Genomic DNA, 14,765 nt, shown 5'->3' on the forward strand with positions numbered 1-14,765 from the left:
GCACCGTAATTTTTTTCCCCTCTTTATCAGTTTCGGTTTTATCATATCCTATATAAAGTGGATCGCGATGGACTCGATATACATACAGAGCTAAATTAATGTTATTATATATACATATTGTGTGTACTGTGTGTTATTTGGATTTTATCAGTTTAATGGAAATATCATGTTAATGATTGAAATATTCTGAACAATTTTAATGGAAGTATTTAGCTAATTACATATGGTTTAATGTTTATAGTATATCATATTCAGAAAAATAAATTTTGAAAATCTTATTTTAAATTATTTTGGTCTGTACTGATTTTTCTCATTCTATTTTATCTTATTTCATACTTAATTATATTATAGACATGGAAAAAGTTGTAAACAAAAAATTTTTAAATTCGACAACCTTACACGTCAAAACAGAATTAACTTTTGATACCAACTATTCTATCCACGAGATCTCATAAATCTAAATCTATAATTGAAATGGTTATTATCATTCCAAATCAAGTGCACGCGTAGTTTAGCGCAGTTACTGGTAAATTACGTCAGTCAGATAAAATATATAAAGAAGTTTTGTGTAATGTACTCGACCGAGAAAGTGTTAATAATTAAATAGAATTGATTCGTGACCATTTCATTTCTTCTCATGTGTATATACTCTATATGTATCACAGACAAGACAAAAACTTGTGTGAGACGGTCTCACAGATCGTATTTGTGAGACATATATTTTATTTGGCTTATCCATTAAAAAATATTACTTTTTATATTAAAAGTATTACTTTTTATTTTGAATATCGGTAGAGTCGACCCGTCTCACAGATAAATATTTGTGAAACCGTCTCATAAGAGACCTATTCCACATACAAATATATAATCTTTTAGAAAAGTAACATTTCTTCAATTATTTAGCAGATAATATTAGAACACAAAATTGTATTTAATAATTGATTAATATGTCGTTTATATAATCAATAATACATATATTAGCTAATATTGACTTGGTCGTCATGGATTATTGGTGACTTGTCACACAATGTACAAGATATTCGACAACATGAGACGGTGCTAAGATAGAGGGGGCCGCCAGTGTGACTCTGTCGACCTAATTAATTTAGCCTTTAGAAGGAAAGAAAATTATATAATATATTATACACAATTTGAAAATTAATGTAAATAAATATTAAATGTAGAGGACTCATCTATCAATCATTTAACTCGTATTTTCTATGAAATTAGATTATGAATGCGAAAAAGATAAGTTCTAAAAATAAAATTTAATCTCCAAATCTTCTGAGAAATTAGTTAATTAGTTCCAAGAATTGGAAACTTCAACATCACTTTTTGTCGATTAATTGTATAAGTATCGCTCTCGGATAAGGCGTAATACAAGTAAGGTTAGTTTATTAACTTTTTTGTAGCTCATATTTTCTCATAAATCGAAAAAGAGTGGACGAATATATATCTAACTTAAGAGTGAGTCTCATGGGAGACCGTCTCACGGATCATAATCCGTGAGACGGGTCAACCCTACCCATATTCACAATAAAAAGTAATACTCTTAGCATAAAAAGTAATACTTTTTCATGGGTGACCCAAATAAGAGATCCGTCTCACAACTACGACCCGTGAGACCGTCTCACACAAGTTTTTGCCCTAACTTAAAATTACAAGCTTTTAATTTTCTTCTTTAAAAAAAAACTTCAATATTAATCTTATACATTTGTTCTTATGTGATTGAGTATGTCATATATGACTTGTCCAGTACGATTTACGTAATTATCGTGGTTCGTAAACTAGTGTGTTACATCGGGTGTTTACACACTGTATTTCGAAGAGTAGTGACGGCATGTTCCTGTATATGTATTAAATAATATTTTGATACATGAATTATTGATTGATGAAATGACAAATTGGTACTTGAACTATTGTAAATGAATTGATTAGAACACGATCATATTTAAAAGTTAATTTTATCTCTAATATAAATTGATTTTAAGACCAATTATTTTTATTAAATTCAACTATATACAAATTTTATTTTTCAAGATCATTTATTAATTAAAATTATAAAAATAAATTAATTCATATTACAATAAATAAATATCATACTCTTTGCATAAAAATGTCAGAATTATTACCAAATAAATTATATATATTTTAGAAATATGAATATATAATACAATAATACTTTTTTCTCTATTTAAATTATATATCAATAAAATTAAAACTTAATAAAATAAATAGTATATATGTATATATTTCATTAACTTTTAATTTATTTGGTAAAACTTTATTTAAAATTACAATTATATATTCATTATATAATTTTATTGAAGAATTTTTTTTATCTTAAAATAAGTTTTATTTTAAATCATAAATCTTTTCTTATATATTTTAAATATTTTTAGACATATTCCCGTCGTTTTTTTTTTTGGAGCTTCTTTTGTTTGTTTTGTGTTTTGTATTTTTTTATTGTTTAAAGTTACAACATTAATGTGGAACTTTTTCCAAATTCTTAACTGATAATACCGAATTTTGAAAAACTAAAATAGTGATTATGACTATTTCGATTGTCTAATGAAAATATCTCAGGGCTTCAGCAACAGATATTTATTTTATTATATTTCAACTGTAAATATAGAAAATACTTAATTTAATTTAATAACAATATAATTGGATTTAAAATAATTTAAGAAGTAAAATTGATTTTTTAATTAGATTATGCACCAATTAAGCCATATAAAATAATTCATGTACCATTGAGATTACATTCGAGAATACTAGCGTACACTAAGTTGCATAAAGGTAGATGTGAGAAGTAATCAACCACCTCTCCGGAAAATGGAGCTCCCCGCCGGTTGGCCATTTGCGACATGATATAGTGTGGGAGGAGTGGTGAGGAATCACGATGACAACATGTTAATGGCTTTTGGACATAACATATATAAACCTCTGAAGATTCTATCTGGAAAGGATTCCGAAAGGCAAATGTTACGACTGATTCTTTTTTGACGGTGCAAGCAGTCACGACTTAAGAGAATATCTAAGTTACACGAGAATTTGTGCCTCAGAGATCAAGGGTTTAATGCTGAATTCAAGTACTATCATATTCAAACATGACAAAAACTTGTGTGAGACGGTTTCATAAGTCGTATTTTGTGAGACAGATCTTTTCATATTTGGCTTGTAAAACCTTGTAACAACATACCTTTCATTTATATTTCATGTACGAAAGTAGTTTTACTCTATACATAGTAAAATTCTAAAAAGCTTCATTTTAAATGATTAATTATATAATTTTTCCATCTCAAAATATACTAATATATGCATTAATATATAGTTATTATAAATATAATTAACATAATATGTCGCATTCAGTGGATGTCCATTTTAAAATAAATATTTAAAAATTTGATACTCCATACAAATAATCAATGCGTGTAAAGCGACGAGTTAAAGAAAGGGAAAAGGTCAACACGAAATCATCATACATGTGGCATAAATTCAAAGCTATCAAATTATTATTATTAATTAAATGTTTAAATTTAGAGAGTCGGATGAAACGAGGCAAAACATATCCAAAGTCGGCCAATCAGTTTTTAAAATCGCAAATATCGACCAATCAATTTGGCCGTCTCTTTTAATGTATAAATTGATGACTCATTAAAAAAAAGTGAATAGGTCGCTTGTACGACAGATCTTTATCTGTAAGACGGGTCAATCTCATCGATATTCACAATAAAAAAATAATGCTCTTAACATAAAAAGTAATACTTTTTCATCGATGACCCAAATAAAACAAACCCACATAAAGAAAAAATTACATTAGGTGTAGTTAATACAAAGGGAATCAGATGTCAATGCAAACGATTGAAAATTCTCGAATCGTAAGAGGGAAATATATATTAACATAAACTCTTCGTTTTCGGGGATTTCAGCTCAAAAAAACAATATAAAAAGTCTTATATCAAATAGTATTTCTGTAAAGCAACGAGATTATGAAAATACATAAAAAAAAATAATATAATTTTATCGTGAAGCATTACCCATTACATTTTAAAAAAAAATTGAAATAACGAAGATTAACTTAAAAACCATAATTAAAAACTACCAAACTTTAGAAAACATGATTTTATTCTGATATTTAAAAACCAAATATAATTTAAATCATTAAAATATTTATAATGAAAAAATTTAATGGGATTTATTTAGAATAATACTTATTATGCACACACAACGAATGTATTCCGATTACTAGTTAATGTTATTATTTGATACAGTTGTATTTTTTACTATTTAAAAAAATATATATTAATTTTCACTATTAATTTAATTTAACACCTTATAATACTAATAATTTATTTCTTAACATTAAAAACTATTGCATACATATAGTAAAATGTATAAAAATAGTTTTAAAATTTTGGTTTCTTATTAAATATTAGAGTTTTTTTTAATAATTATTCCAGTCATCATAGATCTTATTAAAAAAAGAAAAATATAATTATATTATATTCACAATAAAAGTAATACTTTTAATAGACAAAAACTTGTGTGAGACGGTCTCACGGGTCGTATTTGTGAGATCTCTTATTTGGGTCATCCATGAAAAAAGTATTATTTTTTATGCTAAGAGTATTATTTTTGTTGTGAATATGGGTAAAGTTGACCCGTATCACAGATTAAGATCCGTGAGACGGTCCTATATGAGACTTATTCTTATTAATAATGGCCTTATAATAAACTTTTTTAGTGTCACTGTGATGTGGTTCGATATTCGAAGAAATTGGTTAAAATTTTCTTGCTAGAAATTGAAAGAATATAATGACGGTGAGTCGGCTAAAAATTGTTGCCTCCTTTTTAGGTTTGGGTGTTTATTGAAAGAGGTCAACTCAATTACTTTCAATGGGTATTTTTCTTCAAGGTCAAATGTCTCACCAAACTTGAGGACTTTGCATACATCTTATGTTGGTATTGCGATGAGTTGTAGAAATTAATATGACTTACTTAGAAACAATATTATTCCACATTAAATTTTTTAAATATTTTGCACTCCATAACCAACTAATCTAATAAAGTTTAACAACCTTATTTCACGTCGAGCGGTGATATATGTTTAAAGTATGATAAAATAATCCTTTGTTATCGTGGTTAATTTTTTTAAATCAAATATAGATCTTTATATTCACAATGAACTCGAGACATACGTAAAATTGTTTCTCTTGATATATGATAGATTGACGACGAAGATGTATATATAATACACCAGCTTTCTTAGTATACAAAAACTCCTATGAGACGGTCTCACTGGTCAATTTTATGAACTGGATATTCTATATGGGTCATCCATGAAAAAATATTACTTTTTATATTAAATATATTACTTTTTATTGTAAATATGAATATGATTGCTACGTCTCATGAATAAATATCCGTGAGACCGTCTTATGAAAGACCTATTCTTCTCATTAATCCTTTTATGAATAAATTACGTACCAAATAAATGTAATCAATTTCGGGATCTCGATGAATTTGAATGTGACATCGGATATATCTTCCAGCATAATCCCTTGAATTGCTAAAGCTTTGTATTTAATTCTTGTGTATTTGTCAAAATAGGGCTGGGCCCACATGGCATATCGGGCCTAAATGTACCACATGTAAGGCGAATCGTACACCAGATGGCAATACATTAAATGTCGTGGACACGTAGAGAAGGCAATAAAAGATCGGGTCGGGCCCGCAGATGGCCTTAATGTCAAAATCTGCGACGTGACTGAAATAAACGAAGCTAAGTTGTTATTAGGCAAAACATTTGAATCGGCACATTCGTCGACGACATAAAATAATTAATTTCATTATAAAAATAATAATAATTTGCCTTAAATAATACTCTACCTCACACAGTCCATATAAATATTTTAGTAATAAAGCTGAGCACGCACATTAATCTCAATTTTATGAATAATATATACACAACGAGTCGAATGATATCTTGATCATACAGATCTTATAAGTTGAAAAAGTTGACACGGTTGATGAACAACATAACAAAACTGTATATATCCACAGGTGACATTAATATATTAGGTTATTAGAGAAAAGTAAGTTCTGTTTTTGAAAAAAGTAAAAAAAAATAAAAATCAAACATACTCGTTTCGATCTAGGTTTCACGAAGTGGAATTGGTCGAATGAATTTAATCCAAAAAATAAAAAAAGTTGCATAAATGGACACCCAAGTCCACGTACCAATCCGATTAGCCCAGCCCATATACGCTGCCTTACAAGTTACAACTCGTAGATTCGCCATTTTATTATGGTTCAATCAAACATTCAGTGGGCTAACCAAAGGCTCCAAATTCTATTATATATTGGACTTTGAAACCAGATATGGGTAAAATTATTGTTGTTAAAATTTAATTTTTTTTCTATTTTACTTATGATAATGGTGAATTTGTATTTTTAATTTTTTCAATTTGTATGTTTTTTATTTTTAGTCTTACTATGATAATTTTTTTTTTGTCCTTTAACTTGTATTTTTTTTTTACGAGGAAACATGATGGACTCAGGTAACGATTAAAAGAAAAAAGAAGAAGAAGAAGAAGAAAATAATACAAGTTATATGATTTAAAATGAAAATTCATCATATATAGCATGAACAAAAATAAAAAATATATATATCTTTACAAGACCAAAATTATAATTTTCTCTAAATATTCAATAGATGAATGTCATAGTATCGATGCTTATTTAAGTAAGGTGCAAGAGAAAGAAAAGACTTTCCCATATAATTTGTTGTAGAGTTCATCTTTTTGTTCACTATAGGAGGACTCACTGGAATAGTTATTGTGGGCTAGACATTGCTCTACATGATACTTATTATGTGGTTGCACATTTCCATTATGTACTTTCTATGGGAGCCGGTTTTGCTTCATTTGCAGGATTTTACTATTGAGTAGGTAAAATCTTTGGTCGGACATACCCTGAAACTTTAGGTCAGATCCGATAAATCAACTCGAACACTCAAGAAATAGTGTTATTGATACTTTAAAAATTTATTCTCACACTCAATTTTTATCGTTTTGTTGTAGAACGAAGCGCTAGAGGCCATCAAGGAAGCCATCAAAATACTATATGACAAGTAATTCCGTGATGTTCAAGTTGCACATATTGTTTAATTTGGAGAGAAGTGGTAGGGTACAACATGGCTCCAATGAACTTGAAATCGTGTAAAGCACTGGAAGTTTGAAGCAACTGAGTTTTTGGAAGGAAGATGGTGTGGATTTCTATGAAGAAATCGTCGAGTATTACAAACTATGATGAATTTTAGCCTTCTTTATATATATCATGTTTATATGCTGTCCTTGTTCACATTCTCCTGAGACATTGACCATTTGTTTCCAGGCATTTTGCTCTTTTCATCAAGCTCGATGTTTATTATACAACAAAAGAAACGGAGATTTGAGATCGAAATTAGTAATATTGGTTGCTAAATTTATTTTCGTCACGTTTATAATTTAATATCATTTTTGTAGCTCGATTTTTTATTCTACTCACAAATTGGTGACCAAATTTTTATTTAGATCTCTAAGTCGAGACTCATATGTTGTGTCGGTCTCTAATTTGAGATTGAAATATGAAAGTGGTCTCTAATTAAATACTAAAAATTTTAAAATTCCCCACTAGTGTTCCTTTAGCTCCAGTCATCTCTCAAAACCTAAAAAACTTGCGCTTTCAACTCTTCCAACACCGTTGGCGCTTTTCGGCTGCCTACTGCCGCCGCCGACTACAAGGGTGTCTTGCATATCAGTATGCCATTTATGAATCTCGTTAATGGCATATCAGTATGTCATGTACGGTGTCATCCCGTATCAATAATTATGATTTTGCGAGTGTATTTTTTAAAAAAAGACTGTATTCATAAATTTCTGCCATTTTTGAATCTCGTTAACGACAGAAGAAAACAAACTTGCGCATTTACTCCAAATGATTTTTTTTTTAAACAAATAAGTTTTCAATATTATCGATTCCAAATAGTCTCCGTATAACGAATTATTCTCTAGTTGAATTTCAGGGTTCTACCTACGGCAAATTTCAAGAAGTAGCCACTGTCTTATCAGGGAAATGACAGCAGCTATACCTTACATGAAATTTCACGATTCAAATTTCAACTTCATTGTACGATACAGATATGACGACACGTCAAAATTTGAAATATAAGACATGATACGACTATGATACGACAATTATTAAAAAATATATAAATATTATATATATATATATATTTATATAAATTTAATATTGAAAAATAAAAATTATAGAGATAGAAATAATATTTTATTAATCATAATATCTTAAGTACAAAATATAAAATGCAAAATCCATCTTAAGCAAGTAAAAAAAAATCAAACATCCATATCGGTTGAATTGAGAGACGCTTGAGCAGAAATGGAATGAAAGAAATGGACAAATGTATTTAGGGATTTAAAATCCCATCCTAATTTATTTTATTCCTTTTAGTCCTTTTTTTAATTAATCCCTAAAGTTTTTAAATATTTGCAATTTTGCCCAAACGTATCCGAAAAACGTATCCACGCCGTATCCATGGTGTGTCCTCGCCGTGTCCAAAACGTATCCGGATGGTCAACCCTAAACAAAGTCAACGACACGGATTTTGAGGTATCCGACACGAGTATCCGTGTATCGTATCCGTTTCCGTGTCGTATCCGTATCCGATACTTCAAAAAAAAAAATTTAAGGTATCCGTGCTACATAGTATATGATGTATTGAAGAACCTTGGTGTTTTGATAGCTAGCTTGCTGCGTGGTTAAAATAGGTTGTATCATCGTCACTGGTTATAGCTTTTCATTACAATGATAGACAACTGATCCCATAGAATTTATTCACGCATACGTTCGACAAGATTCGAACTCGAAATCCAAATACTAGATCAATAAGTTGTTACACAACCGATCTGATTCATCCCCATCGTAAGAGTAATCATTTATGCCAATAAATGATTTGGTCCTTGCTGATGTAGGAACAGGTTACAACTTACCGCATTTTACGTGAAGGGACCAAACTGCATTACAAGGAAAAGGCAGTCTCCTGCTCGTACTAAAATCTTACAAAGTTGAAAACATATTTTTTACACAAATAATCTCGTTCACACAATGTTTTTCATGATGATCACTTGGAAAATTTTTACTGTTTTGCTTGTTTCGAAAACGATTTTTCAACTTTGAAACAGTTGGGGTGAGATTATGTTTCAAGTGCTGGCTGAAAGTAAAAGACATTGAAAATTTTCTGACTTGAAATGCGATTTCGCTTTCAACTTAAATATCTTAGAAAGAAATTTTCCTTTCAATGTCTGGATAGAGCTTTACCCACTAGATCAAGTGGGATATGTTTTTGGGAGTAAAATGTATACAAAACTTAGGTGACAACGATACTCTAGTCTACCCCTCGTGCAACAACCAATACATACTCTACCCAGAGTCGTACCTGTGTTGAATGAGACTTGAAACGAAAATTGAAAAATGGGCCCAATAAAATTCAATTTGCAAATAACAAATATACTAATAATAATAATAAATAAATAAATATATCAAAATCAATATATTACATCAATAACAACTCAATAAATATGTAAAATAACTACATAACTACTTCTCGTCTAGTTTTTTAGAGGCGGAAATATTTATCAAATCTGATTAGTCCAATTGTCAAACCATTTCTTTCTCAATCGACAACATAGTTAGCATATTTAGTCTATCTTGCGACATTGTTGATCGAAGATATTTTTTATAGAAACTACACTTTTAGTCTCTATGATTGTAGAAACTACCAAATCAAATAATTCGTTGAGTCGAAATAACAAACCACAAAATGAAATGAAAAAGAAATATAAAAAAATATTGAATTTCATCTTTCAGCGGTCCACGCATTCAAGCTCTATTCACAATTTATTTTATTTCTTTAGACTATCCATTTATTAATTACACAATAAATTTACATAAAACTAATAATTCAATTATAACTCATTAAAGAATTTAAATAATGAGATGTGTGATCTAGTTATATATTTAATTAATATGATCTCTAAGTACATTACAGTGCCCATATTACAAGTAAATTTAATTTTCAGTGAGTATCTTTTGATAGATTAATCTACAAATATAAATATAAATGTGTATATATAAAGAAGATTTGAAATGAAAATAAAAAATAATTAATGAATAAAATTACTTACCTTCGGGCTTAATCGAAGTAGGGGCCGTGAACTTTATTTGTTGAATGTAAACAAAAATCAGGGTTTTTTATATTGGGCCGGGCCTGAGGGAACCGCTTGGTTGACCTCATAAAAGGTCCGGCTCTGACTCTACCAAAACCCTGAAAACAAGATCATCTTACATTATACATCTTGGGGACATACATATTCGATTAATTTCTGGTTTTGTTCATTGATCTTGGGAGTTTGTGTCATGCAAAAAATCATTAGAATGGACTTTCTTTAAAAGATTTTTCCAAAAGATAAGAAAGTATATATGTACATTTGAAGAGTACGAGTCACTTTTCAGATATTAATATATATTGTCGATCTCTGGAATCCAACTACCAAAAATTTCTGATGATAAATTATATGGAGCTTTAAATCATAAATTCATTATGATTTTGACATTGTAGTCCCTACTTTAGGCTCGATAGGTCGAACGAATGGTGGGTTTTAAACCTTCCTTCTGAGCCACTTCTTAGTCTGGTGGCTTTGTAATAATTTCTAACTTTGCATTAAATGTATATTCCTAAACAAAGAACATGTAATAAATGTAAACATATCATATCCAAATCTCCAGTGATGACGTTAATAATGACTATAACTAGCTGCGTTTCTCTTACTCGAAGGCAAAATGAGATCTCTGACAAAATGGTTTCATGATCGATCATTGGTTTTTGTAACCTAGTTCATATTATATCTCCAGTGATTTTGATCCATCTTTGCAGTTTTAGTTTCAGTACTCATCCTACTCGATCAATATAATCTTACGAAACCAGTCATTGAATTGTGAGGGTTTTCCCGTTGAATATGGGAAAGATTGTTTGTAGGACTCGTAACTTCTCCTAAAGAATTCATTTCTATCATTGAAGAGAGTTAAGGAAAATTAATTTGAGACTGTATTAGGTATTAAAATGGACTTCAGGATGTCACGGAGACCAAAGATCTAGTTGAATATGTAGTGGGGACGACCCTAACTTAGCTAGGTTGTCCACTCACAGAGCATGGTCTTATGCCTATAGTCAAGGGTCATACTAGTTGCGTATATGTTGTGATACCCTTGTCCCACATCTGAAAAATTAAAGATTTAAAATGAGTTTATAAAGGGCTACAATGGACTTCTATAGCAATTTGGGTTAATCATTTTCGTAAAGCGAGGACGAATACGAAGTAGTTGCTATAGGGGCTCATTGTGCAGTCACGCAGCCGCGGGCCCGGGCTCGGGGCGTGACAGAATGGTATCAGAGCCGGTCACCGGCATGGAACACCGAGAAATAAGTGCTATGCAGGGCAAAGTGCTACGTGCATGAGAGCCACCTCTTGAACCTGCGGGGCAAAGTGCTACATGACGGGAGCCACCTCTTGAACCTGTAGGAGCCACCTCTAGATTCTCGGTGCTGGTGGATCGAGTGGTCAGGCCGCGACGAGGACGTCGCATTCTGAAGGAGGGGTGATTGTGATACCCTTGTCCCACATCTGAAAAATTAAAGATTTAAAATGAGTTTATAAAGGGCTACAATGGACTTCTATAGCAACTTGGGTTAATCATTTTCATAAAGCGAGGACGAATACGAAGTAGTTGCTATAGGGGCTCATTGTGCAGTCATACAGCCGCGGGCTCGGGCTCGGGGCGTGACATATGTGCTCAACAAGAGATGTGAAAATAAGTTAGATTTGTCTCGTTATATAAAATATATGTGGGTTGGTTTGATAATTTTTTACAGAAATGGCGAGGACTATCTCCAATTCGGGAGTAATATTGGGAAAAAAAAAGTGTCGTTAGATGTTTGTTAACAATTGATTTCGAATGGTTTTTTTTTTTTCATTCAATCCGTTTGCCTCTCTTATATTTTATCATTTTTGCACTTGAAATGTTCTCATTTATACCTCTCTCGATTTTAAATTATAATCAATATTGTTAATGCAATTTTCTGGTACAAGAGAACTCATAGACTTGAAAAGAGCGGGTGATTCTATGCTACATCCAGAGTGTTTTAGATGTATTTTTGTATAAGATGTTCACGTGAAATGAAATGATCGCACAAACATTTTATATAAAATCTATCGCGAGTAGCACTACAGATAGAAGCATAACTCAAAAAGAAAAGAGTGTCGCTTTTGCTTTTTTTAACCATGTTAATATACCCTGCAGCGGCCGTAAAAGTGAAACCGTCACACGAGGTAACAAACAAGTAGGATCCACTGCCTAGCTGCATTAACCATCTTGCCATGCCTGCCTACTTAAAGGAGAGCTTTTCATGGAGCCAATCTAAACTCCAAACTTTGCTCCACCTTCGTGCATATAAATTTGCATCTGATTTTTCAGGCATATCTTATATAATCATATATCTATCTCTACATAGAAATTCTTCCCAGATTAATTTGCTGTTATCGTAACCGAAATCGATTCAACATCCATGGAGAATGAAGACAATATGAGTCTTCGTGTTGCCTCGTTTTCGTGTTACCTAGACAGGGATAAAGAAAACTTGGTTCGCCGGATTTCGGCCCAAGAAACCCCTCTTGTCATAAACTCAGGAAAAAGTAAGTACCCTTCGATAAAATCTCCATTCCATGCTAATCTTTCACACTCGAAAGAAGCTCAAGATAGCCTAAAAAACGGCCGAACAGATTCATTTTCGTATCTCAACACTTCAGGAGAGAATTTTGTGTTCAAAGTTCCACGGCCAATCCAAGATCCTGTTTCAGCATTCACCTTCTCTCAAGATCACCATTCCAAAGATGGAGAAATCAGTGTTTTTGGAGCTGACAGGTACTTCAACATGAAATTAGAATATACATCAGGGTTGAAAAGAGAATTTAACAAAAATCGGCCCGTAAATCTACCCCGAATCTCTTCGAATGCAGTCCAAGAAACTCGAAGCCTTGCTTCTGAAACGAGTAGCTGGACCAGCCAAACCGAAATGATGAAGAATCTACGAAGAAACTATTCGCAAACTAAGCAGAAAAAATCCACCAGCTGGAGGATTTTCGCCGGCTTTGGTTGCCAGGTGCCTTGTTTCGACAAGAAAAATGTCAAGATCAATGATCAGATCATCCCACACGATATCACATACAAGACCTCGAAGGCCGGTCGAACCGGATCAGATCGAATATCCCGTCATCTCACCAAAAACCCGGACCAAGAATCACAAAAAGATTTCATCATAGACAAAATCAAGATCGAAGAAGAAAAATCGGAAGAGGCGAGACACTCAATCGAAGTGTTTGGATCAAGGATTTCATCAAAGGGAGATATAGCTACGAATTTGGAAAGGAAACTCTCCATGTTAACATGGGACGCAATTCCAGACGGGAAAAACCATCAGAATAGTATTCCAGCCGCCTCTACTGTCGGAACCAGCACAATAATTTGTGATGATATGGCTAGTGATGCAAGCTCCGATCTATTCGAAATCGATAATATCTCGGGTTGTATAAATCAAATCTTAGCCTCAAAAACAGATCAAGATGATGTAGTGTCTTGTTGCATGAGTCCTACATCACAATATGCACCAAGTGAAGCCAGTATTCAATGGAGTGTAGTCACGGCAGGCGCCGTAGATTACTCGTCGGTTCTGTCTGACACCGAAGAAAGATGGGTTAGCATTTCAGGCGACACTGGTTTCAAGAAACAACAATATGAATCCAAGAAACAGAAACGGAGGGGGCAAGGAAGCACAAAAGATTCGGCCAGGCGGGCTTTTAGGATGCAAGAATCAGAAATCAGTTGATGTTGCTGATCAAACAGTGTGTCTCAAGGCTCTGGAAAAAGTAAAACATTAAGGGCTTAATTTGTCTGAATTATCGGAGGCAGCAATAAAATATTTGAAGTTTTTATGTAATTATTATGGAATGTGTACTTTTTAATTTATCACCTTAAAAGATTTGAGTTGAATGATGCTTGCATTTTGCTACTTGTAATATGATTTCTTGATTTGGAAGACTATATAATTTGTACGTGTTCCATTAATTAGTGGCATTTTTGTGACACCAAATGATAATTAATCTTGACAAAAACTTGTGTGAGACGGTCTCACGGGTCGTATTTGTGAGACGGATCTCTTATTTGGGTCATCCATGAAAAAGTATTATTTTTTATGCTAAGAATATTACTTTTTATTATAAATATGGGTAGGGTTGACTCGTCTCCCAGATTAAGATTCGTGAGACGATCTCACATGAGACTCAGTCATTAATCTTATCATGTCATCATAAAACAAAGCTTTAGAGGATCTATGCATATCTTTTTTGTCCTCAAAAGTCACAGCATGGTTACCCCAATTTTTGCATGTATATATATGGTTCATGCATCTACTGAATTAAATTGATATTCTAGGTTGCCCATGCATAGGTTTAGTTACATTCTGATAAAAGGTTTAGGTTTTTCATGTCTAGTGATAAGCTAAGTTATAATGGGAAAATAATTCTTTTGGTTTATTAACTGATCCCATTTTGGTTCCAGTCTATTGACTTATCAAATAATTTAGTTTTCCT

At 31.8% G+C, this 14,765-nt stretch overlaps 1 protein-coding gene across 1 annotated transcript; it reads left to right on the top strand.

The window, feature by feature from the left end:
* Positions 1 to 12,563: 12,563 nt before the first annotated feature.
* LOC140837273 (protein PHYTOCHROME KINASE SUBSTRATE 3-like) lies at positions 12,564 to 14,227 on the top strand. The gene has a single exon (XM_073203385.1). The coding sequence runs from the start codon at positions 12,686 to 12,688 to the stop codon at positions 14,000 to 14,002; it is 1,317 nt and encodes a 438-aa protein (XP_073059486.1). The 5' UTR covers positions 12,564 to 12,685; the 3' UTR covers positions 14,003 to 14,227.
* The last annotated feature ends 538 nt before the right edge of the window (positions 14,228 to 14,765 follow it).

The sequence above is a fragment of the Primulina eburnea genome, chromosome 1 (assembly GCF_022965805.1).
Source record: "Primulina eburnea isolate SZY01 chromosome 1, ASM2296580v1, whole genome shotgun sequence".
In the NCBI taxonomy this organism is placed as follows: Eukaryota; Viridiplantae; Streptophyta; class Magnoliopsida; order Lamiales; family Gesneriaceae; genus Primulina; species Primulina eburnea.

Bases quoted from the DNA above. Each gene is read 5' to 3' on its own strand.
- LOC140837273 (XM_073203385.1), top strand. From the start codon at position 12,686: ATGGAGAATGAAGACAATATGAGTCTTCGTGTTGCCTCGTTTTCGTGT.